This window comes from Oreochromis aureus, linkage group 19, assembly GCF_013358895.1.
Source record: "Oreochromis aureus strain Israel breed Guangdong linkage group 19, ZZ_aureus, whole genome shotgun sequence".
NCBI lineage: Eukaryota > Metazoa > Chordata > Actinopteri > Cichliformes > Cichlidae > Oreochromis > Oreochromis aureus.
The window spans coordinates 4,614,341-4,641,292 of record NC_052960.1 but is presented as its reverse complement, the minus strand read 5'-3'; the positions used below and the strand labels follow the sequence as shown (position 1 = coordinate 4,641,292).

General features: G+C 37.9%; 1 protein-coding gene across 1 annotated transcript; it reads left to right on the top strand.

Moving 5' to 3' along the window:
• tpo (thyroid peroxidase) lies at positions 1 to 26,513 on the top strand. The gene is made up of 11 exons (XM_039603637.1): positions 1 to 133; positions 321 to 459; positions 1,957 to 2,086; positions 2,676 to 2,870; positions 4,148 to 4,561; positions 13,932 to 14,190; positions 17,222 to 17,392; positions 22,587 to 22,824; positions 22,902 to 23,110; positions 23,227 to 23,401; positions 26,315 to 26,513. Exons 1-11 carry the CDS (start codon positions 1 to 3, stop codon positions 26,334 to 26,336), a joined length of 2,085 nt encoding a protein of 694 aa, XP_039459571.1. The 3' UTR covers positions 26,337 to 26,513.
• The last annotated feature ends 439 nt before the right edge of the window (positions 26,514 to 26,952 follow it).

Here is a 26,952-nt window from a genome sequence, read left to right as displayed (position 1 = left end):
ATGCTTAAATTCTTTCGGCAAGCCGACCCTGAGATGAAGCACATTTCTAGGGCTGCAGAGGTTTTCCAAAAGACTCTTCGTGTCCTAAAGAAGAAAGTGAAACAGAGATATAATCAGGAGCTCACAACACCCGGTAGATTTCCTTTCTTTTAGTAAACTCTGTTTCACCCTGGATGGAACATTTAGAAAAGTTTTAATTGCTACATTTTTAATCAGACCTCCTTTACTAGTTTTGATCAGCAACAGAATTTCAATAATGTTTGCTCAGATTTAAAAGTTTTGTAACAATCAGTTCAACTTTGTCTGTTTTGTTACTCTAGCTAAAGAAAAGCTGTTGTCATGGAAGCATTTGAAGCTGATTGCAGAGCTGTCGAAATGTCCTCCTACAACAAGTCCAGCCACCTGTCGGTACTCTCATCTCCACAAGTATCGACTGATATCAGGACTCTGCAACAACAGGTAGTTAAAATGACATCTGAACAACCGTTTCCCCTAAATGAAAACTTCATTTCATATCCAATGTAAATTTTGTCTTAGCAAGCACATAATTAGGTCTCCAAGCAAAAATACAGTATGTCAGGATTAGAAAAGCCATAATCTGTTTTGATGCATACAGGTGGCAAATAAATGCATAAATAATCATCAGCATCATTTTAAACTTAATGAAATATATTTATGTTCACTTCACTGCGTGCTGTTTTTAATAAAGGACTTCTCAACCTGAACCAGTCACTTGGGAGCAAAATTCTTGAATATTCAAGTACCTGTCAAGTTTCAAATGTTGATTCATGAATAATTTGTATATTGATAATTTCTCATTTCTTGTGATTACTGAAATGCAACACGAGCCACGATCTCTTCCTCACACGGGGGGAACAGGTGAACCTGCTTCCCAACCTAAACCCCTTCAAAAACTTCAACTCCTCCACTGCCCACTTGAGTCCGACTTCAAGAGCATGTGAAAGCCTATAGTTTGTCCATTTTAAACACCCCACTTTACAGCTTTAAAGAGTATATTTTCTGCTTGGTGCAAGGCAGTCTTGCTCTCTATGGATAAACTTACCCTTTAGAGCCCCTGCATAGGGGTTATTTAAAAAACAAAAAACACTCATCCATCTGCTCAGCTTCATTTCTGCTGACTGGACAGCTAAAGAAAGTTTGTGATTTTAATTCCTTTTGAGCGGTTTTGACGGAATTATGTGGCAAATATGTTTTTTCCCCTCTATGGTGTAAAAGTGGAGCATGCTGAAGTAACTAACATGGATTTTTTTTTTTTTTTTTTTTTAAATGGCCAAAAAAGGGGTGACTCCTTGTTACTTCACTTTCCTAAAGAGATTGAAAACTAGCAATTGACACCAGTCTTAATATTGTCATAATGTTAATTTTGTAAATTATGGTGACCATGCATGTATAGGAGGATGATAAAGGAGGGTATGCTTTGCCTATGAGCATTTACTATCAGTTGGTTTCTCAGATCTTTCCTCACTTGTGATGTCTAATTAAAAGTAAAAGTAGCAAATTCTCAAATCAAGAAGCTGGAACTATGAAATGTTTGTCAGCCATCAGCTGATAAGTTATCTCGTGTGTAATGTGTGTGCCAGCTTTTGACGAGGCGGCAAAAGGCAACAAAAATAAATAAATAAATGACAGCTTCTTGCAATCCTTTTCGGTTTTAAACCATCAGTTAAGAGTAAGAAAATGATGCTGTTGCAATGATAAATCAAGACATAAGCACTCAGTCAATGTGCAGCAAAGATGATGTTTCTCACAGGATCATAACCACAAACTAACTGTCAAAACAGAAACTGTCATTTCTGTACATTTAATTTATATGAATGTACTGAATGCACCATTTTAAACCTTAATAATCCAGAAAACTGGATGTTGCTTTCAGTAAGGGTTATACAGTTTTGCATGGCAGTATTTTTGGACACACTTCATGTTTCTCTTTGTCAGGCAAAATCCTCGCTGGGGAGCAGCCAACACCGCCTTGGTCAGATGGCTACCAGCTGAATACGAAGATGGGGAGAGCGAACCAAAAGGCTGGAACCCAGAACGGCTCCATAATGGATTCCAACTTTCCCCGGTAATCTACAAAATACCGGTCCAACAGACACAAAAGTCTCGGTGGATAAATTACAGAAATGTAGAAATGAAGCCGGCTCGCCCTGCAAAACCCTGAGTTAATGTAGCATTTCATTTATTTTTCCTCACCTGTTTCACAACAGATAAAGTCCACAGCAATTGAGGAAGAGCACAGGAGAGTGTAAGATGACATAGATTAGAAGCACATTTAAATATTGTATCTAGTGCATACACTACATCCATAACCTAAAAAGAGTTGGTTTCTTATCATGTGGATAAATATCATTTCTTCCAAAAAGCAGATGAAACCGTTTTGCTCACACTTGAATTGAATTTCAGTCCTAATTTATGCATTCATTACACATAGTGAGGGTCTTTAGTTGGAGAACTCATCAAATATGCATCACTTGTATCCAGCCAACAGTTTACCACCATATCTGACTGCTGAAATTTATTAGAGTGTTTCAGATAATAATTCAGAGTCTTAATATTTCATTTCCTATTGACTCACAGCGAGTGAACAACATCTTGATACTTCACGTGTTGCATTACCTGAGAACTACAAAATACAAATCCTGCTTTGTCTACAGGCCCGGACAGTCAGCAGGGAAATAATGACGAGTGCTTCTAAATGGAAAGATGATTCCTATTCTCAGCTTCTGGTGGACTGGGGCCAGTATATATCCCATGACATAACCCTGACGCCTCAAAGCACCAGCACTGATGGGTCAGATGTGGACTGTCTAAAAACGTGTGAAAATGTGCATCCGTGCTTTCCCATTCAGGTAAACAGAGCATCCAACGTTTTCTTTATTTTTGTTGCTTCATTGAGCCCAATGAAGTTCACCCAGTTTGATCCTGTGATAATCACATATTTAAATACATAAAATAGCAAACTAATAGGTTCCTTTTGTAGTACTTCCCAAGAAACCCCATTTACATTAAAACAAACAAACTTTAAAATCTCTGTTGCTGTGAACTCCCTGGTGGTGGTTGATGGATAGAGCTGTGCATTCTCTTGTTTGAAAATTTCAGCAGCATGGTGGTAATGTTCTTGTCACCAAGCCTGTTTGTACTATAGGACCCTCTGTACTTGAAATAAATTAAACAGCTACTGTAAACATGTATGACAGCTAGCTTTAAACTATGGAAAAAAAACTGGAAGCCATGGTTATCTGGAGACCGAGTGTATGAGAAAAATCTCACACCATGCATAGATGTTACAGCTAGCTAGATGACAAGCAGTCACCTGCCCAGAGTTATAGACTTCTCCAACTACCTTTAATATTAGCAGGAGCCCAGTCAGACCTTTTTAATGCCATCATACTTTTCAGGTGACATCTGACTGACACTACCTTTCACCCTGGGATGAGAAGGCATTGCTTTATATTGCATACGTGTACTTTTCAAAATGTGAACTGGGCCTTTAAAATTCCATGACAAAGACGACAACAAATACATTTGGTAGATCAGCAGTAGTTTAAAGTTTAACTGAAGCAATAAATGATCAGTTTCATGTCGAAACTGAAACACCGGGGGGACCGAGCTTTCGCTGTTGTGGCCCCCAAACTGTGGAACAAACGGCCCCTCCATATTAGGTTGGCCCCAACACTTGAAATGTTTAAATCACTTTTAAAAACAAACTTTTTTTCAAAGGCTTTCTAGGAGTATTATCAGAGTCAGTTTGTAGTCAGCTGTTGGTCACTCTTAATCTTTTTACTTTGTTAATCTTATTCATTATTATTGTATATCTTATTGTTTATTTTACTCATGTTTTAATATTTAATATATACACTGATTTATCTTTATCTTCTTTTTCAATTATGTATTTATTTTGTTTATTGATTTCATTGTATGCTTAATGTATGGTTTTTAACTGCTATCTCTGTTTTATTATTGGAAAGCACTTTGGTCAACTTTGTTGTTTTTAAAAGTGCTATATAAATAAAGTTGGAGTGGATTGGATCAGTAAATGATTCTACCCTCTCTGCAGATGAATGATGGTCTACAAGGCTGTATGCCATTTTTTCGCTCCACATCAGACTGCTTTGTCAATTTTCAGTCTGGTATAAGACAAGCCCTGCAGCGACAACAGCTCAATGCCATGACTTCATTCATTGATGCTTCTGCTGTCTATGGCCACAATCAAAAGCTGGAGAGCTTCCTTCGTGACCTTCCTGGCCGTAATGGAAAACTTGCTGTCAATGACCAATTCAAAGATCCAAAAGGAAGGCCTTATCTCCCATTCGTAACCAAGCTGCCATCAGCCTGCCACCAAGATCTGCAAGGAGAAAGAGTTGAATGCTTCAGTGCAGGAGACAGCCGGGTCAGCGAAGGTCTGCCTCTGACTTGTTTGCACACGCTGTGGCTCAGAGAACACAATCGGATTGCAGATGCACTGAAACACATAAACGGTCACTGGAGCCCAGAGATGATATACCAAGAGACTCGTAAGATTATAGGAGCACTGCACCAGGTAAGTGACAACCACACCCTATTTAATCAGATTTAAAAAGTGGCATAAAAATTGCAGTTTCAGTTGACATTTCATGTAAATTCATGGAACAAACTACTGAATTTCAAAGAAAGTATCCAAAATGTTAATTTACTAGCACCCAAGTAGGCACACACAAAGGTAATTAGACTGATTAATTTGATGAATTCATTTAGCTAATATTTTGGATTCTGCTCAGATTCATTTATGCAAAGTCTGCAATCTGTCATCTTCAGGATAAAAGTTGCACATTTTGAAATGTAGCAGCAATCTGCAGCAGAAAGGCTAAAGATCTTTCAGCACTGAACTCTATTTCCGGGTTGCATCGCACTTTCTAGACTACTTTGCAAGTACCTGCGACGAGTCAGCATCTCCCATGCAAACTGCAGTTTACTGCAGTAATCTGCAAGTAACCAAAGCAGTCACAGGAAGGTTGGTGTCACAGCACCCTCTCTGTGACCAGATTCACCTGCCTTCACATGAGATTGATAGTCAGCAGCTTCCAGCTGCCACTCGCCAACCAGTAAAGAAATACATTTTTCCTAGTTGACCAGTGGTTGCCAACCGTCTCCAGGCCTGTGTGACTTTTTATTTTGCCAATTTTGTTTTTATTATAAACTTCTTAAGTAGGCTAATCGTGATTTTAGTCATTTAAAACTAAATCTAAAATTTGTCAAACCCCAGTCCCACCCTAAAGCTCCTTTAAGTTTTGCATCTTTGGTTGCTCAAGGAAAACAAAAATAATTCAGTTTCTGCAATTTAATGTTTAACAGTGAGTGCTTGTTTACATTTAAAAAAAAAAAAACTGCCTAGTATTACCACAGAAGAAGCACTGTTTGCATTCACAGGTACGCTAACCTTTGAAAAAACTTCAAATAGGGTACAAGATCAAATTTTAGAGGGATGGTTTAGAGCTGAAAGAAATGCAGGTTGTGCTCTAATCTGTGTGAAGGCAAGACAACTAAAGTTCTAATGGATTCACACGTAGTGGGGCGTTTTAGACTTTAAAATCTGCACATACTGTCCTCCATCACCAGCACTGTTAGATAAGCTACGACATTAAACGTGGAATATGATGAAAATAAAAGCCACTGTGATTCGCAGCTATAAAGCTTCTACCGAGTAACACAAATGATGCCTGAGGGGAAACAAACTAATCTAGCATTTATGAGCACAGTGATTTCAGAGTCTGCAGATGCGAGTGTGTCACAATTACGTGGACGAGCTGATATGAATGAGACGTATAAAAGAAAAGAAGAGATTCTTTTCATTTGAAGTTACTCGAGGTTATAACAGCATTGACTGTATTGTGTCTGCAGCTGCTGTGCACATAGAAAATGAACTCTGGTATTTCTGTGATGCACAGAAATTGCAGGCATACAGAAAAACAACACACGACATGTATGCTGCTTGTGACAATCTACAAGTATAGAAACTTATAACCTTTTTTTTTTTTACACTAAATAAAAGAAAAAATCTTGTATCCCTACAGAAGAGGCAGAAAAACTGTCTTAGATAACACTGTCTCCATTTACTCTGTTGTTCATTTTAATCCTATCTGACATTAAAGTAAATATAAAAGTGACACTGTAGGTACAATAGCAGTACGGGTCTGTAGCAGTGAGACTAAGGGATTGCTCATGGTCGCCTGATCCAGCCTCAACTCTATGCTTTATCACAAACGAAACCTTGATATCTAATCTTAAAAACAGAGAGGGTGTGTGTCTCCTGAAGCCAAACTGGGAGCTGGTTCCACAGGAGAGAGGTCTGAAAGCTGAAGGCTCTGCCTCCCAGTCTGCATTTAGTCAACCACAATCTAACTATTCAAGACCTTATTGAAGAAGTAACAAAAACACAAACTAAATTTTCAACATCACTTAAAGGATTTTCTCCTTTTCAATGATCAGATGAAAGAAAGCAGTCCTGCATTGTTTTCTTAAGATGAATGTTGACTTTGCCCGATCAAAAATCACGCCAAGATTCCTCACTGTGTTTCTGGTGGCAAAGGTAATCCCATCCCCAATGGTATCTTGTTAGAATCCATGTTTCTGAGAACTCAATAACTACAGTTTTGTCTGAATTTGGAAAAAGAAAATTACGCGAGACATTTATGTCTTTATGACGTGCCTGTAATTTAATTGATTATCGTCATCTAGCTTCAGCGTTGTTAAGTCCCTGTAACTATAGCATTGTTTCAATAAGTCTTTTTGCAGTAGTATCTGAGGTTATTACTAACAGCTGCAAAGCAGCAACTGTTCGATTTCCGAGGTCGAGAATTAAATTAAACTTGAGTTAGGGTTGATGAAGCATGTGAGATCTTCAGCAATGTGGCTTTTTGTGGTGTTTACAGTAAGTGAAGATGGAGTTCTTGTTTTAGCACCATGTATAAGAATAACAGTTCACTCTGTGAGCTGAACGAGACATTATGAAGATAAACAGTGAAAAGCCTTCTCTATGGGGAAAGCTCTGCTGATTTAATGAATTCAGAAGTTGTCCGACCCTGACAGCTGCTGTTTTAAGTCTGATGACTGTGAGGATCAACCAGCCATAGAATTCCCTGCTTTGCTGTCATTGCTGGTGATGCTGCAGTTTTCATATCTGAAAACTGCAACTCCTAAGCCCATAAATTGGTTTAAATTGGCTGCAGGGAACCATTTTATCTTAAACATGTTCACATTAATATTATATATATTTGCAAGTTTCTGCTTGTAGTCGCTAGAGACAAAACAATAGAAAATTATCACGTGAATCACGTTAATTTTTTTTTCCAGTCAACACCTTTACCCAGCAGTTGTTTTAAAGCTTACTGTAAGAATCTTGCCCAGCACTAAGAAACATAGCTACCATTAATTTGTGCAGAAACATGCGCCCAAATAATTACTGTTAATTATCTGCCTGATTTCAAATTGGAAACCGACCAGTTCAGTGGATAGGCCAGTGTATTTGTAGCAGTGTGTCCCTGCAGTCCACAGAAACAACCAGGAAATGCAAGCAGCTACATTTCCTCAGTTTTGCTCCAAACAAAATACAAGTCTGTTCTTTCTTTATAGGTTCTCGATAATCAAATAACAGACGGCATCACAGCTATGATGGCTCTCTCATTTTATTTTATTTTTATTTGTCTTTATTATCCAATAGATACACTTTTCACTACTGCTAAAGATCAGATCACACGTTTTGTGGTAGGCCAAGCTTCAGAGCTAAGCCGAACAACTGTGTCAAAGAGCGACAAGTCATAAGCCATTATCATATAACCAGTCTGTGAGCAAACGCTTGGAAAAACATCAGTTTCTATGTTATTTCATAAAAAGAGCTTATTTCAAAATAACTGTTACCCCTCTCAGTGGTGTTGGGTGCAGGCACGTTGTGCACTACAATGACTGATTGGACTATTCCTTTCAGCTTCAGGCAGAGGGCGATTAATGGTGAAAGAAGTGTGTGTTCATTCTTCATGAAAAATAATGAAGAAAATGTTTTATGATTGAATGCAAATGATTTGTTGCTTATACTGAAGGGGAGCGGTGACCCTGGCGCTATCTTAAAGTTTCCCCAAACATTTTATTAGCAAGGGGAAAATAAGTCAGATTTTGGGTGCTGACATTTGACTACAGCAGTGCATTAGAAACTGGTATTTTCAGGTGACTCAGGGACAATGCTGGGGGAAAGAGATTTACAATATTAAAAAGAGATGGCCTAAGGTGGAAGGGTTCTTTAAATAATTTGGGAGGGTGAAGCATAAAAGGCAGGTAAAGGATTTACATACTGAAGCTATGACCATGACCAGCTTGGAAAATCCCTGTATTGGAAGCAGAGTGAAAAGTGAGGGACTGTCTAGTCTGACCAGCCTGCAAACCAGCAGAGTGTAACGTTATCTATTTTAACAAAAGGAGGAGAAAAAAAAATATCAAAGCTGAGATGAAGAATTAAAGTAGTACAGAAGCTCATTTTTTATTTCTCAAGAGTCTTCCATAGAAGAACTGGACAAAAAATGTGGCCTCTATTGCCTGGTACCGGTAGACGATTAGTTCAGATAAAAACACTAGCAAGTTCAATTTGAATTGTTAGCAAATACATTTAAAAACTGGGGGAAAAGTCAGAGAATTCAAAACTAAACTACAAGCACCTTTTATTACATGAAAGATTTGTTGACTGTTTTTAGCAAGGCCTGGAGAGGCGATCTGTTTTTTCAGATGTAGAAGATGTAATCCCACAAGAATTGGGAAAGTATGAGGCTTGACAGCAACAGTTTGATACTGATGGAGTAACTTTGAAGTAATTAAAAGTGACTGAGTAAATACCTGGTGTGATGGTTTACTACTTGATGTTAACTGATATTGGAGCAACCAGTGATTAATTGATGTTTGATTAATGTTCTTAGTGTTTGAATCAGAGAAGAAAGGTAGGATGAGATCATTATAAATTAAATAAATTATATATAAATTAATCATTGTCCAAATGAGTCACCATCACAGCATCTCCCAGCTCTAGTAAATATCATCATCTACCATCTAGTCCTGGATTAGGAGTCGCTAAATTGTGATCGAATAATTATTTAAAGTGAAAGGAAACGTGTAAAGGAAAATTCATAAGGACTTCAGGGGATCAGGCTGCTTTTACACCAGACTGTATAATGCATGTATGAAATACATGAAACCCCGAAGTCCAGAATATGGACAACAAAATATGCATTTTTCCTTATACCAAGATACTCTTCCTGAGGACAACTGGTGAAAATATCATTTCATTCCAGAGATTGGACTAAAAAAAAAAAAAAAAAAATGCAACATATACCAGAAATAATAAACTAAAAACAATGTTTATTTTTCATGATCAAATGCAACTCCTTTCTCCTTTCCTTGTTTAAGATTTCTACAAACAATGTAAAATTATTTAGAGCCATCGCCTACCTCAGCTGATCTGAAGGGACATCGGAAGCGCAGAGGGAAGGTGAACTGACACTCTGGGAAGGGAGAGTGGGGGTGATTGGGGTAGTGGACATGCGTGGGGGAAAATCACACAGCTGAACTGAATCTAACTGATGAGACAAGGGAAGCAATACTGAATATAACAGAAGAGAGACTATCAAAATAAAACAGGAAGTAACAGAATGCAGGAATGCATACTTGAAAAAAAGTGAGTGAAACGAACACAGAGACAAGAAAGACTTCATACAGAAGACAGAGCACAAAGATGAGACTAGAACAGACAGGATACGAAAGGGAATGAAAATCGTCAAACAAGGAACTGAAGAAAAGTTAAAGTCAGAATCACCAGGAGAAAATATTCTCAAAGGACTAAATACAGACCTGCAAGAGATAAGACCCAGGACCATGACATAGATGCACTTCATTCAGTTAGTACGCTGTATAATCTGGATTTAGAGAACTTATTAACCGCTACTTTCTTCATGCAAGGCAGCAACTGGACAAGTAGCAGGTTTTATTACAGCAGCATCATGTTCATCGTTCAGCTTTGGATTTAACAGGATATTTTTGAAAACACAAAACACACCAGCAGGTTATGAAATAGAAAACACGCTTATATTTAAGATTTACATGATCTGCACCACTTTGTTTTGTTCACGGTTTTCATGAATTACAGCAGTAATTATCTCATTTCATTTCATGACGGATAGTCCAGTGGATCCTCTGGTAAAAGATGTAATAAAGACCCACCTTTCCTTATTATTTGGACCAGCTTTTAATTGTGAAACCTTCCTAAGTAAATCTGACTATTCACAGACATCCTCATTTTCAGTAACTGGTGAAGTTTTTGTGCCTTTTTTTGGTAAAAATGTTGTTGGTTAATCAAGTTTTCAGTCTAATGAGTTGTTAATTAGAGAAAAAAAACAAGTAGCTTTTTTCCACAGTAGACATTTCCAGTGGAGCCAACACAGAAAAAACACAGATGAAACTAATTTTGTTAACAGTGACTCATTTCCATTAAGTGTGAGTTCTTGTATGCAAAATAAAAATCCTGGAACGTGATGTAGGCGTCATTAACGTTGTCAATCACACATCAGGTGAGAAAGAAACCAACCAAAATAAACAGATAGTAACTAAACAGGGTCACTCGAGATGAATTTTATAAGGTTCGAGAAACCATTCAGTAACACTTGTATAAACAACTTATCTGTCACAGCTATTAACTTCTAATTCTTAATAATAATTGAGGCATACATAACAGCGCCACTGAGAAGGATCTTTAATATCAGCACTGAAATGTCTTCCTGTAATGTGGAAGTTTGCTGTAATTGTGTCCCTCTGGGGGGGAAAAGCATCTAACTGCAGTCCTTTCAGCAGCTATCAGCTCCTTGTTGTGGTTTTTGGTCCATATGGTTGAATCCCAACAGCTCTCACGAAGCCCTCCACCCCCTCCACCCCACTTTTAAATCCTCCAGCAGCTGTTCCCAACAAACAAGCTCACACGGGGTGAGTGTTTTTTAGAATGCTGTTTTCATTTTGCATTATTCTTGACAAGCCACTGTAAAAGCACAACTTTAATGCTTTAAATTATGCACTACAACGGTAATTGCTAACAGAAAAACCCACTTTCAGGCCAAAGGTAGGTAGCAATTAGGCTGGGTAGTGTTTTAAGGCTGGTGCTGTGAGGCGATGCCAGTAGATGCATACCTGTGGACGTAGTATGTTTCTGTGGCTTACACTGTTTATGTCAGAGTTATCAATACAAAAATATCGGTCAATTGCCCCCTCCATTCTAACTGTACTGGAATACTAATTTAAAAAATAATCTAATTTAATTGATCTGCATACAAATAGAGATTTGTTTTCTTCTGGTTGGACATCAACAGGAATGTGAGCAAATATGTTACGGATGTTTTAATTTTTTGACCATGTGGCTCTCGTACTGCATTGCTCCTCCTACACCAGGTATGCTACAACATTAACAGAGACTGGTTGTGTTTAAAGTATATACAGAAAACATTTCTTTGAAGATTACACATTTTAGCATGGACATAAAAATCAAAGAACGACCCAGAAATGCTCACACCGTCCTCTAATTAGAAGAAAACACTTAAATAGGCCACATATGGAAACAACTTAATGAACAGCTTTATATTCGAGTCAGCAAAAAAAAGGTTTGCGTTATTATTTTGTATGATTAAATATTTCTCATGTATTAAAAAAGTAACATAAAATCTGCAGCTCAGGCTGTGAGTGAAAACAGTGGGGAGCAGGCAGGTGAAACTATCCGTACTTTGTTTCCAGTAGACTGTTTGTGGGCAGCCACTTGAAAACATCACTCTACAAGACTTGCAGAACAAACAGACTGAAAGGTCAGAAGCCATTTCAATACAGAGAGAAAGTCTATTATTTGCAGGAAACAGGAAATGATCAGCTAACAACATCTGGTTTCATTCTGACTTCAATCACAGAGCACAGTTGTGAAGGGCTTTTGCTTTTCCAGAAGTGTAGAGGCAATATCATTATGTTCTATTTAGTTGTAAAGTGGGAGAGACATAGCGGGAGAATTATTGTTAAAAAGAAAGGGAAAAAATCCCATACAGTTTGAAGCGCCAGACCTGCTTCGCCTAAAGTGCTTCAGTCCATTAAGTAAGAGCCTCAGCTGTTGAACAGCATCACATTTATGAGCTTCATTATCTGAAAATTCAATTCAACTGCAAATCATACAGCGTGCAATAACAATTAGAAAATAATTCTGCAAATGTACTTGTTATTTTATTAAAGGAGCTCTTTTGAAATTCCGTACTGCACTTTTATTAAGGTTTGGGGCTTTCTCCAAGACAGAAAAATCAAAGGCCGTCCCAAGATATCCCAGCTTTTAACCCCTAGTACAGTATGGATTACATTTCCAGGAGCCTTCTTCTTATAATGCAGCTGGGTGAATTAGAAAGTGAGGAATAAATTTCAAGCAAAAAAAAAAAAAAAAAAAGCCTGGCATGTTGTAAAGGAGATAAAATGAAGCTTGTGAAAGGTTGAAGTTATTTAAAACACAAGCACAAGCTCATTAAATGGAACACTAAACCTAACACTCATCAGACACAACATTGAAACCACCTGCATAAGATTGTATATGTGGCCTTCACGCTGCTAAAACAGCTTTGACCCATTGAGTCCTGGAAATGAGATCCACTAAGGTGTCTGACAGTTGGTCCTTTGTGACCTGTGAATTGTAAAGTGGGCCCTCTGTGGATCGAGGGTTCAAACCTTGGGATATTTCCTGTTTTTTAAGTAATTATTTAGCAGTTTTGTGTTGTATCTGCGTGTGTCTGCTATGGGAGGCTGCTGGAGTCACCATGGAATGAGTAAACGGTCTGCATCAGTGTTTATGTGAGTAGTTTTACCAGCAGCACATTCCAGTTTAACATGATGATGAATGTTATTAACTTCACTTGTTGATAGTTTTAATGTAATGGCTGATCAGCCTGTCTGATCTGTAATTGGTGGACAGCAACTGGTAGTCTAATATATGGTTCTGGTTACTATCCTGTAATATGTGACTCACTGGGGTGCTGTACTTGGTAGATACTTCAGTTTCTTGTCTTGAACCTGAGGAAAGTTTTTTTTCTTACTTTTCTGTCATGCTCAAAACCTCTTTGAATTGTTTCTCCAGGAGCCAAATTCCAGATGTGATGTGGCCTGAGTTCATAAAAACATTTTATATGAATTTGAGCTGAATTTGTGTTAGTTGTCACTGTGACTTTTCTCTGACTTTTCTTTTTTCTCCTGGTTTTTTCTCTTTAGGCAGTACAGAGTTTAGGCTTGCTAAATTCTGTACTGGTGAAGGTTGTGTAGGCCACATGAACCCTGAGGGGAATACCTGGTTTTTCCATCTTTCCCATTGTGCTCTAATCATTTCATCTAAAAAATGTGCATAAAATCCAAATTGGTTATTTTACTGTGTGTGGTTCCAGTGCTTCCTTTTGCAATAAATAACTATCTGATGTAAAAATGATGGATGATATCTCACTAATGTATGTGTTGGCTTCCGTGCATTTTTGTGTGTGTGGGGCTGCACTCTTGTGACATGAGTCGAGATTCAGGTGCTGAAGTGAGGCATTTATAAATAGTGATGAGGACAGATGAAATTCTCTGCAGTGAACCGTGAGGAAACAAGTGTGCAATCATAGCCAGGGTTATTATACAAGTAGACATTTCACTGGTAACCCTACAGGGATTCCTTCAGCTGTATGTATATACACATACACAGATATCATTTCTGGCATCAAAGAGGATATTTTGTGTTTATTTGTAAAGTATGCTTCTATTCAAACTCAGTATAGATTTTAGAATTTGGTGATACACACATAAAATCTTTTGCACGTTTTCCCTTTTTCTGATGTCCATCCATTTTCTTTTTTGATTCCCAGATCATAACCCTGAGAGACTATGTTCCAAAAATTATTGGTCCAGAGTCCTTTAAACATTACATTGGTCCCTACAGGGGGTACGATCCATCTGTGGACCCCTCTATCGCCAACGTGTTCGCCACAGCCGCATTCAGGTTCGGCCATGCAACCATCTCCCCAATCCTCTGGAGACTGAATGAGAGCTTCCAGGAGGATGAGCGCTTCCCCCACTTGAGACTGCACAATACTTTATTCAGTCCATGGAGAATAGTCAAAGAAGGTCAGTGCACTCGTATGAGAATGGAAACCAATAACACATCCTGCAAGCACAGTAAACACACCGAAAGAAAGGAGGAGGATGAAGAAAAAAATACTCTTTTTAGGTCAGCTCCAGAATCAGCTGCATGCATGCAGTTTAAAAGATTCACACAAGCAGGATCGGAATTTTTGTTTTCTATGAAAAACCCAGAAAATGAGCCATACAGTGTGCACCCATTCACAGCAAGAATAATCTATCGTACAGGCTGTAGGGACCTTTTTTTATTCATTGCCACTTCATGTTTTTTAACCTATTCTTTAATTTGACCAGAACATCAAGGTTATACATTTTTCAGCAAAACATTTTGGTATTGTGACCATTATGATTACGGGTCAAACTAGCTGAAAACGCCTTCCGTGTAGCTTAGCTATCCGACGTTTGCATATATTTTGTTTTGCCACATTTCTTTTATTCACTGTTTTCTTCAATATTAAATAACAGCAAGAAGATTGTAAATCATTCTGATGATTGTGTTGGGTTATATGAGAGATAGGATTTGTATTTTTATTAAGTCTTTAAATCTGAAAAAGAGTAATATGCTTTGTCTAAATTATTAAGTAAAATATTGCAACTAGCTTCTTTTCTAAGCCTACAACAATTATATTTATTCCCACCTGTATTCACAACCACTGGGGAATTTAGGTTCAGTGTTCATACTTGGATTAGATCTCTCAAATTCTTCAGAAAATGTTGTTTTCTAGCCACTAAATACTTCAGTGGTCAGCTTATTCAGGTTCAGGCTGTGTATACTTGTTTTTTAGAGTTTTTTTGCCTGCTGGGAATGAAAATGATACAACGAGTCTCAACCAAATCAGAAATGCCACGCACGGTCTTTCTGCTGTTCTCTTCATGTCATTGTACTCTATCTTTCTCCAGTATTCCCAAAAAATGCATGAGGTTAGGTTAACGACTGATTCTACATTGGTTGTAGATATGAGTCAGAGCATGAGTCTCTGTGTTGATGCTGCGACAGACTGGTACCCCACCTCTTGCCCCCTTGATAGCTGGAATAGGCTCTACATGTAGCTCCCTTGTGATGTTGAAGTGGATAACCTGAAGTGGATGGATGGATCGATGAACAACTGTGACACACTCACCTTTTATCATATCCTAAAGACCAGAATTTCTGGACCTGCTTACAAAACTTTGAGGTGTTTTCATTTTTACTTTAAAATACTCTTTCACTGTATTTCCATACAGGCTTATAGCTGTGTGCTAGAAAAACAGATCCATAATAATTCAAACACTAACTTAGTTGAAATTCACATTGAAGATCATGTTCTCTGGCATGTCCAGACAGCTTCCAGCATTCCTGCACCATGCTTTTGAAAATACTGTTACAACCATGTATACTATATGGTGTTCATCCTGGAAATCAAACATTTCTAATCTGTTTCAAACTAGCTCAAATTTTCCATAAAGGATTAATTTCCAAACCTGGATTGAGGACATCAGGTGAGAAGTGAGATCAAGAGTATGCTTGTTTTGTTTTCTTTCCCTTAGTCTTCATCAGGCTGTGCACCTTAAATTCATCCTCCAGGGTGAGAATGCCGGTATCAAATTTGACTGTTATGTCCCGAGGTGCCTGAGGGAGAGCATTCAGAAGAAACGATCTGAACTGCAGTGCTTGCCAGAAAGACATCTCATGCTGGCTCAAAGCTAACTGAAAACACAGGAAGTTGATTTTTGCCCACACCAACAGAATCTTCGCTCACCACCTGGACCACTCGTCAGATTTGGCTCTCTGCAACTTTGTCCACTTCCTGAAAATGAAAAACAAGTCGATGGGTCGGCGTTTGGACACACTGGAGGAGATCCAGCGTGTATCACGGATGGAGCTGGATGCACTGACAGAACGGGACTGTGAAAAGTGTCCTTTTTTTGCGATCTACCTCCACTTGCCATCGCCATTCCATACGTTAATCCATTGTCTTTTGAAGCAGTTAACACGATCTTTCTTGTTGTCAGAATGTTGCCATTGGTTCTCATGAATATCATTTCATATTTTGTAATATGAAAATACTGAGAGATATTTGATCCACTTTAAAACTCTAACATGCATTTTTGAAATAAAAAAACAAAAACAAAACAAAAAATTCTATACTATTGCTTTAAATAGTAATATATTATAATATATTACTATATTATATTATGATCAATTCACAATAATATTTATAGTACATTAAAACCATACTGCACAAAAACCTGTTAACAGCGATTCACTGACCCAGAAAACTTTGTGTTGCTTTTTCCGACTGGGGCCCATAGTGAGCGTCTCCACTGTGGGACCAACCTTTCTGCTGAGAAATGTCATCTGGGTAGATTGACTTTGTTGATCCTATTATTTTTACTGCCCTGACCCCATGACATTGAACAATAAAATGTGGTCTACTTAGCTCTTCACCAGCTGGGCTCACATTTAAATGGATTATGCTACCTCAAATAATAACTTGACACCAGTTGCGATGTTTTGCTGACCTCCAGTGGCTGAAGAGGTTACCTTGGTGCTTCCTTGGTGTGTTCAGTTGCCTTACAACTGAAAACCATGTTTATTACTTTTATAAAACCGTATAAAAATGTATTGCCACGATAACTAGTGTATTCATCCTCAACAGTCCATTCATTGTATTTGCTGAAAAGAAATGGTTTGGACAATGGAGAGCTCCTGGGAAGTAGCAAATCCAAGCCCGGGAGTGATTTCTGAGCAGCAACAATGAAAGCATCCAGTCCAGAGAAAACAGTACCTTCTAACCATATGTTGTTTTTCTTGTCATTGTGGTCAACCCCTGGATTATAGTCGGGCTGTATTCCAAAAAAAATGAATGAGGTTTTTGCGGTTTAATAACACTGCAATGTATTATCTTTTTAATAGAGAAAAAAAAGAAATACAAAGTCACAGTCTTAACATCAACCTACAACAACACATGAACTAAAAAAATAATAATTAAAACTAATGACTCTGGAAAAATAAGTAATAGGCTTTTGTTTCTAGGGGGGATTGAACCAGTCCTGAGAGGCGTAATTGGATCTGCAGCGTCAGCTGTTAGCACAGACATGCTGTTGGCTGATGAAGTAACAGAGAGGCTGGTGGTCCTTGATACACTGAAGCACATGGACCTGGCTGCGCTGAACCTGCAGAGAGGACGAGATCACGGCCTCCCAGGTAAGATCTTGGCTGAGACGTCTTGATGCATGCTCAATCATCCAGGTAAGTAAATCTCCAAAAGTTGATTCTGTTCATCTGGACGTAGCATCCAGATGAACAGAATCAACTTTTGGAGATCTTGGCTGAGTCAGATCTGTCATTCAAATGCCTTTAGATTATCCTCATCAAATCAAAGTGACAATAACCAGTCCATGCCCTGTTTAAAAAAACAAGCAAAAAAACACTTCCTTTGTCCTTCCCTTTGTCAACAAACTGTGTTTCTTAGTCACCACTGACGAACCATAGACATATGTTATGGGTGGTTATTAATATGAGTACTCTCAGCAGTTTGTTGCTTCCTGGTTCCTTGCAGTGTCGACAATAAGGAATGAGCAGTGCTGTAATAAATCACTTTTTAGCTCGGTGGTATGTAGGCCCACAAGGACGAAGTAGATATAGGAGTGAAATTTCAAAACTAACAATATAAGAACAACATGAGTTCTAGTATTTGTTTAAAAAGAAGAAAAAGAAGAAGAAGCAATCCGGCAAACAATCCTGCTTTTCTTGATTTGTTATTATAAAGCTGATGGATGAGTCATAAAGCCTGATAAGCACAAAAACATTATCTACGCTGATCCAAATCAAACACATCACTCCCCTGAGCATCCCAGGGCATTTCACACTGATTCTGGGACGCTATTTGTGTTCATTTAAAGGAATAATAACACAGTATGGGAATTAAATTTATTTAATCTCTCACCAAGTATGCAAACAACATGATCAGTGACTGATGTTGTCCTTTCTCCTCATTTCTGTGTTTTCTCTTCTTACCATCTCTCCTGACACCAGGAGAATAAAAACCAAGGCAATCATGAAGCTCTATATCACCGGAAACACCTGTGCATTATTTACCTAAGCTTTCATGCCCAAGCCAGCTCTGCCTTCTGCTCCTGTCAATGATCTCGTTTCAGTTCTAAAGTTTTGACTGTATTAATGCCATTGCTCCCACAAAGATCAAAGTTATCCCTGAAAAGAAAAAAAAAGGCACCATGGAGGAACGCCAAGCTGGTAAAAGCTCAAAAAAGAGAGCAGACAGGCAGAACGCAGTGGTGGAAAACAAAACTTCACGTTCATTATGACATGTATAAAAAAGACTGCAGCTATAGCTTGAAAGTTAAGTCCCTTTTTATCTGAGATTGGTAATCAATATAACGCACACAGCTTAATGCATGAAATAGCTGTGCATCTTTTTTAAAGTTGACAGTCTGTGAGTGTCTGGATAAAGTTTCTATTCCTATACACCGGTGAAAATAACTATTTGAATTTGTAGGTTGTTCACTTAGAAAAGAAAGAAATGAACTGTCTCTAATTTTATGGTAGTTCTATTTTAATGGAGAGAGTCATTGAATGAAATAAGCATTTAACCCCCAAACAAAACATGATTTACTCTACTACTTTGTGGAGAAACCCTTGTTGGCCAGCACCGCAGTGAACCCTTTCTTGTACGTTGCCATCAGGTTTTTACACAACTCAGGATTTTGGTCCATCCGTCTCTAAAGAAACTCTGTAAAACCTTTAAGTTTCTTTGCTGCTGTTTGGTGACTCAAAGCTTCAGCTTCTTCCATCGTGTTCTAACAGAGTGAAGGAGGTTCTTCATAATTTTATGGTACATGGACCTGTCCATTGAAGCAGCAGAAAAACAACCCCAAAGCACATTGTTCCCGACTTGACTGTGTGGGTGGAGTTCTTTGAGTCATACTCTCTTACGTCAAACGGGTCAAATTGATTGCAAAGAGCTCAAGTTTAATTTATCTGACCACAGCACTTTTTTCAAAGCCTTCTCTGTTCACTGGCAAACAGGCAAACTTGTTGGGCATGTAGATATGCCTTCATGAGCAGGTGGACCTTGTGCTCAGTGCGATGTGTCTTATCAGTGGTGTTCATCATGACTGTGGTCCCAACTGCCTTTAGATTATGGACAAGCTCCTCTTGTGTAGTTTTGGGCTGATCCACCACCTTTCTCACAATCATCCTCAAAATGATGAAGCAAGACCTTGCATGGAGTTTCAGATCAAGGTCTGTCGATGGTTGTTTTATATTTCTTCCACTTCCAAACAACTCCACAAACAGTTGTCACCTTCTCGCCAAGCTTCTTGCAGATGGTCTTGTAGCTTTGTGAGCATTTCTCTAAGTTTCTCTAAGAAATAATGTGTGAATTTTAAACACATTATTTCCTACTCATCAAACAAGACGCATCATGAGAAAGAAAGAAAAAAACAGAATATCACAAGAAAACGGCAATATAGAAAGTAGCACTATGAAAAAATCCTATACAGCCAGGTGGGTTTGAAGTATTAGTGCAGAATGATAGATGAGTTCAATAGTGTCATAGCAGCTAGAGTTAGATTTATGTTATTGTGTGCAGTTCTGTTCAGATCCCTTCGTGTCTTAAGGGAAGTCAGTGAGAGTATGGTGAGTTGGGTTAGGGTGGAAAGAGTGGATTTGATCTCCTGATATTTTTATTCTTAATGGCATGCCAAATTTCCACAGCCGTTGCTATATATGAAGAATGGTCACCTCTACTCAACAGGAGACACATCTACTATAATCACATGGGTGCCAGAAAAAACAGAAAAAAGCAAAACGTGTGGCATCCAGGCTGTGGTTGCACAGTTTGTTCATGGAGAAGAACTGTACTAAAGGGCGAGCTGTAATCAGCAAAAATGATCTTTTGATTCGTTTTCCAGGTGAGAGAGCACTATCTGCATAGCTGTAGAGGTCTGATAGGGCTGTAGGGAGGAACTAGCATGAGTTTTTAACCTTCTTTTATGCTGCTCGTTTTACAGCAGAGTACTCTGTGACTTGTCTCCTTCAGTCATGTGATGGAGGGTATTCCTAGAAGGGGCAGGAGTTTGGTGCATGTTTGTGAACTGTACACTGTAGCCTAGATTTGGAAGCAAAACAGCTATAGAATACAAACAGAAATTAATAAAATGAGGAGACAAAAAAATAAAAAATAGATAGTATGGTCGCCTCTCCCAGCTACAGTGGAGTGAGAAACAGGGTACACTCTGGGGGGGTCGCCAGCCTGTCACAGAGTAAAAGCAACCACCGTGCAACAAAAAACAAAACATTAGGTCAATGTCTGACATGGGGTCAAAATCAAAGAGTGTAGATGTGAAAAGAGGTTTAAAAAAGGACTTTGTTTATCCATACCCAAGGAGCAGCAAAAGAAAATGCTCTGTTATGTCTGAGATTCCACTTAGATTTTTGCATATGTAGGAGCAGTTGGTCAGATGACCTCAGAGCCCGGGCAGAAGTATAAAGTCGATCAGAGGGGTAGAGACAAAACCATTTAAGGATTTAAAATGAAGTCTTTTTGTGCTCAAGTTAACAAACATGCAACAGCATTTTAAACCAGCTGGAGACAGGTGAGAGGGAAGTGGCTAACTCCAACATACAACATGTTACAGTAATCCAGCTAAGATGTGATAAAGGCATGTATTACTCTCTTAAAGAGGTAAGATAAGACTTTAATTTTTGCCTACAAAGGATATGTTTCACCTCTGCCAACAGCCTCAAATCAAAAAGCTGGACTTCAGTAGTGCACCAATTTGACCGTCCATAGCAGCCCAGCAGTGGTTGATTGTGATAAGCACACGTTAAGCAGGATCCACCCATCCATGAACCAATCTATAGTATCTGTCATAGGGAGAGAGGCGGGGTACATCCTGGATAGGTCGGCAGTCACTGAGCTTCCTGCATCTTCAGTTAATAAATAATTAAATCAGATAGGCAGTTTAATAATCATATCAATCAAGTGGATTTTACTTGCCCTGCAGTCTGGCATTTCTTCCAGCTGACACCCACTCAAGACACCCACTCAAGGAATCAGAAAGTAATATCACCCGGTTCTCTCACCTGCACCACATGCTTCCCTTTTTCTTCTCATTCCTTTTGGTCACAGTACTTTTCTTTAGCATTTAGCAATAATGTTAAAGCTACAGAATGGGAAGCGAGCATCCACTTAGTTACTTTTTTACATGACAGGAAATCTCAAAGGGAAAATGGCTGAAAATATGCACAGCCTGATTCTGTGCAGTCTGGAACACAATATGTTACTTAAACTACAGCAGCTGTACCTGAGGGTCAAAAAGTGCATTGCAATAACTTCAAACGGGAGTAAGATGAAAGTGAGAACAAATAATTTAAAAGGTATTAATTGCTCCACAAGTAATGTTTGACAAACTGGAAATTTAGCTATTCTTTTCAATATTTTCAACAGTTGATCTGTATACAACGTGTTCCTGAAGTTATCTGGTTATTTCATATTTAATGGCTTTGAAAAGAAACTGAATGCTAATTTTGTGATATAATGCTGCATAATAATATATATTGAAAGCTTTAAAAAGTGCTGGCTAAACAAGGTTTAAATTAACAGAGCACCTATGCCTGTAGCAGGAAAGCCTGTGGCATTCGTGCTCACTCATAGGTCAACTTTTTTCTATTTTTTTGGAACTCATTCTATTGACTTTCCATGCAAGTTTAATCTTTTTTTACTGTACCTAAATCTTTCGAAGCATTTTGAATTGCTTTGTGTCTGAAAGGTGCCAAAACCTTGCATTGCCTAGTTTAACTCCAGTGACTTTACACATCAGACTCTTGGGAATTGTTATTACCAATGTGAAAAAAGCTTTTTGCAGTTCCAGTGCAGCTGCGCTAAATCTCATATCCAAGCACCATGCCTTTTCCCTGGAATTTTTAGTAAAACGGTTATCAAGGCTACCTTTCTCTCTCTCTGTATTTTTATCTTTATATGTCTTTAACTTCTAGTCAACGACATATACAGCATTAATGTAAGCAAAAGCTTTTTTAAAAAGTACAAAATACAACATAAGAAAGACAACTTTGTGCACCACTAAAAACAAGACAGACAATCTTAGACTTTAGTTTTAAATCAATGGGTTGTTTTCATGAGGTCAAGATAACATTTTTGTGTCAGAGAAATCAGAGAAAAGATGCTGCAGTGAGCTCTAGCAGTTCTGCTGAATGGATTTTATTTGGACAGCTGGCATCCCGTTTCTCCCTGTTTCTAGCTAAGCTTTAATAGCTTCCCGTACGTAGTCTTCATAAAGAGAACTCTTGACAAGACATCCAAATTTAAATAAATATATTCACTTTTAAATGACACTGTGCTTAAATTCCTTTTCAGGATACAATGACTGGAGGGAATTCTGTGGATTGCAGCGTATTAAGACATTGGCTGATTTGTCACTGGTTGTGGGAGACTCCCGGGTTGCTAAGAGAATACTTGACCTATACAAACACCCCGACAACATCGATGTATATCCAGGAGGACTTGTTGAAAGGCTTTTGCCTGGCTCAAGAACTGGTCCTCTCTTTGCTTGCCTGATTGGAAGGCAGATGAAAGTGCTCCGTGATGGTGACAGGTACATAAGATTTGTCTAGGTTGAACAGTCAAATGAAATCAAGGCTTCAGTGAAACTTGTTTATTTTTCATTTTCAGATTTTGGTGGGAAGCTGATGGTGTGTTTACCCAGCAACAGAAGGAGGAACTTTTAAAATTTTCTCTATCCCATCTGATCTGTGAGAATAGCGACATAGCGGAAGTTCCTCTTGATCCGTTCAGATTTGGGAAGTACCCATCTCATTTTGTCTCCTGTGATCAAATACCCTCAATGAATTTGGAAGCTTGGAAAGAGGAAATGGGAGAAGGTCAGCCTGTGAAAAATTGTTTGCGAATCTTTTGCTTATTATTTAAAAAATCATTGCCTTAAATTGGTTTCCTTTTTCCTGCCACATATTAACCAGAAAAATTTACCCAATTCCAGACTTAAAACGGTGTGGCCTTCCTAAACAGATCAACAATGGAGATTATATCTTGTCCTCTACATCTGGAAAACTGGTTGCTCTATACTCTTGTTACCATGGTTTCACATTAAATGGTGCTGCTGTCATAGTTTGCATGGGCAATCGATGGTGTAATCAACCTCCACAATGTAACAGGTATGTAAACTATTTGTGAACTATCTATTTGATGAGATCTGTTGGCAGCGCCATTTACCTGCAGTACTTAATGTGAGGGTTTCACAATGAAATGTACTTTATAATGCAGATCCACCTTTGTAGGATTTGGTTGAGCACCACAGACATGCCCCATTTTGCAGGGTGTAAATGCTTGTGCAGAACTACAGTCTGAGTGGAGCGTTACTGCTATCTGCTGGTACTAAAGGAGAGTAAAGTGTCTTAGCAGGGTTTCTTCATAGTTTGAGCTATTTGCTAAATATCACTGACTGTATCAATACGCTTGTAAGCTTATACACACTTATTATTATGTTAAGTATAACCAGGTAATTACAAATAACAGGTGTTTAAAAATGACCTTGCAAACATGGACTCTCTCAGGCTGTCACACTGAACAGAATGTTTTCTCATTTTTTGTAAATCCGGTCATTGTTTTTTTGTTTGTCTGTTTTTTAAAAAAGAAACAAACAAAAAAACTTTCCTTCATGTGTTCAGGTGTTTGTGTCAATATTATAAGAGAATTACTCACCACTCATGAAAACTTGGCAAGCACATTGCACTCACTCAAGAATTTTTCTGCTCTGAAATCTTGTCTGTGCAGTTTGTAATTCTAAGAAGACAATTGAAATATTCCAGTATTTGTTTCTCTGAACGCATTCCTTTAATGCTGGGAAAATGTTTGTGTTTCTCAGAAGATGTTCTTACTGTAAAATACACAAGAAATTAATTAGTACTCCATCAACATTACACCTCAATGATCAAAAGGATTCATTTGATTGGAGGCTTACACTGATAGATTGTCAGTGACAAACTGTAGGCGCGTCTCTCACTGTCAGCAGTGCTCAGGCATCTTTAACATTCAGGGTGTTCTCGCTTAGCTCATTTTTATTAAGCTGTTCTATCAGTGTATTCAAGCATTGTTGACAGAAAAAATGATGAATGGTTTCAGGTTGGTTTCCTCTTCAGTTGGCAACAGCTGATATCAAATAAACTTGGTTCCAATGGCTCTTCCAAATAAAACCAACCTGTGAACGGATGCACAATAGTAGAATTTTGCCTGATCCCTTATAAGTATATCAATATAGACCATTTAAAAATATACACACTTATTATTATGCATGTAAACAGCATAAAATATTCTCATCTACATGAAGTTAGACTTATAAGGAAAAACTGAGTTAAAGGAAAACTGCAGGATAAATGACAAAACCCAAAAGGCAAACAGTTTTTTTTTTAATTTAAACTTATACTCTCAATTTTATGTTTAGTGAATCCGAGGTCAGCAGCTCATTAATGTAGCCCAACATATTTTTTCACAATATTTGTTGATGTTTTGTTCATACTGGTGTTTACATCTCTGCCCTCTAATTCAAGAAAGGTGACTTCAGATTACAAACAAAACCAAACTAATCTGGTTGCTATAATCACCATAATGCTAAACTTGAACCTTTAAAACAGGACTTCACAACGTAATGGGGAACATCCCTGTGGCTATGTCAGTCGTTAATAGATAATAGGCTGTTTCAACGTCACATTTTTAACCCTGTACTTGTGTTAAGTTAATCAGTTGCTATCTTCTAATTTTTATGAGACTGTGTTTTAGGTATACAGTTTCTCACCTAATGCTCAATAAAAGTATTTTCCCTGTTTCTCATTTCTTAGTTTTTTGTATATGTCTCATTTCAATATTTTAGATCATCTGACAAATTTTAATATCAGACAATACTAATTTGTGTAAATACGAAATGACTTAAATGTTGACCTTATTGATTAAGAGAAAAAAGGCTATCCAAACCTACCAGGCACTGTGTGAAAAAGTAAATGACCACCTAGTTAAATCACGAATCAACTGTGATTAACAATATTTTTAGAAAGCTGTGTTAAGTTTAACTTGCCACACCTACACCTGACAACTGCCAGACCTGGTAAACCAAGAAATCTTTTAAATAGAACAAAATGCAATATATCATTTCACAATTTGAAAAAACGTAAAAACAGACGAGAAACAAAATCACTGACATCTATCAGTCTGGAAAGGGTTACAAGACTTATTACTCCAAGAGTGCATTGATAACTTATCCATAAGGTCACAAAAGAACCCAGAAAAACATCTAAAGAACTGCAGGCTCACTTATCTTAGTTAAGTTCAGGGTCCCTTATACAACAAAAATAAAAAAGAGACTTGTCAAAAATGGCATCCATGAGCAGAACCAGGTAATAGGTTTAGGGGGCAATTACTTTTTCACATATGGCCGGGTAGGTTTGGAAATATTTTTCCCTTAATAAATTACATCTTCATTTAAAAGCTGCATTTTATTTTTATTTGAGTTACTCTTATTTGATATTAAAAAATTCCAAACAAATATACAGTAAGAAATCAGTACAGAAGGATACTTTGTCTCTGTGCTGTATTGCCTTGCATTTTAAACAAATGCTTTAACTAAAGTGGCTACAGGTTAGCTTAGGTCAAGTACAATAAACATCATCTTAGTTTAATCTTAAGCTATCTTTACTCTAATCAAGGCAATGTGAATTTGATTTGATATGATTGAATGGATTACAATGACAAGATTTAAAACACAAGATGTAAAATAATAAGGTAAACTGCTTAATGCACGAGTTCCTGGACAAAATTTCATATTGTTTGTCGCTACTGTTGAACTACTAAAAGAAATATTGCGTGTGACATTTTTCATAACTGTCAAGAAAGCGTACAATGCCGTATGAGTTTCAGTTTACTCTGGTAAGTTGGGTGTGCACAGTAAAACAATACTTGTCTGTCTTAAAGTTATGGTAGCGGAGGTGTTTGCGTTATGATTGACTGCAGTGATTTGGTTTCAGTATTGTTCTGTGAGACAATAAAAAAAATCTCCATGTTTTTGTTTTGCTTTACAGGGAATCACCCCTAAGATGTTAGCGATGCAACAGAACGGGAATTGCTTCATGGGTTTATAATCAAGCTCACATGACATTACTGATTTTTCTTTGATTTTATTATCTGCAACATTTAACTCTGGAAAAAATACTAATATTTATGTAGTTATATATGTAAACATTTCTCTTCATGCATGTGTTTTTTAATTTTTATTTCACAAAAGGTAAGAAAAAAAGTAAATTTTTGTATAACACTGTGATAATAAAGGTCCACGCACACAGCGTTACACCTGCAGTGTTTGTTTTTATTTGCAGTCTGTTTCTGCAGCAGCTTTTCATTTGCCCTCATACCACACACAGATCTCTGCTCTGGTCCCGGCGAAATACTCGAAAGGGAAGAATTCAGATGATGGAGGTCAGGTGTGTGAGTCAGCCTCCTTCCCCTGGTAACACACCCTGAACACATTGTCCCAAGCACCTTTCAAGAAAAATTACAAAGTGCTTCAAAACAAAATGCTAGAATGTAAAAACTAAAGCAAGTTCATAAAGATGAGTTTTTTTTACTCAGATGGAGAGAGTGCTAGTGTTGCAATAGCTTTGTCTCCTTCAGTGTGATGCATAGCTAGTAGGGCCCTGATCATGTGACCATGCAGCACTCT

Coding starts and splice junctions, on each gene's coding strand:
- tpo (XM_039603637.1), top strand. CDS start 1: ATGCTTAAATTCTTTCGGCAAGCCGACCCTGAGATGAAGCACATTTCT. Junction 460..1,956: donor TCAGGACTCTGCAACAACAG/GTAGTTAAAATG, acceptor TCTCTTTGTCAG/GCAAAATCCTCGCTGGGGAG. Junction 23,402..26,314: donor CAACCTCCACAATGTAACAG/GTATGTAAACTA, acceptor TTTGCTTTACAG/GGAATCACCCCTAAGATGTT.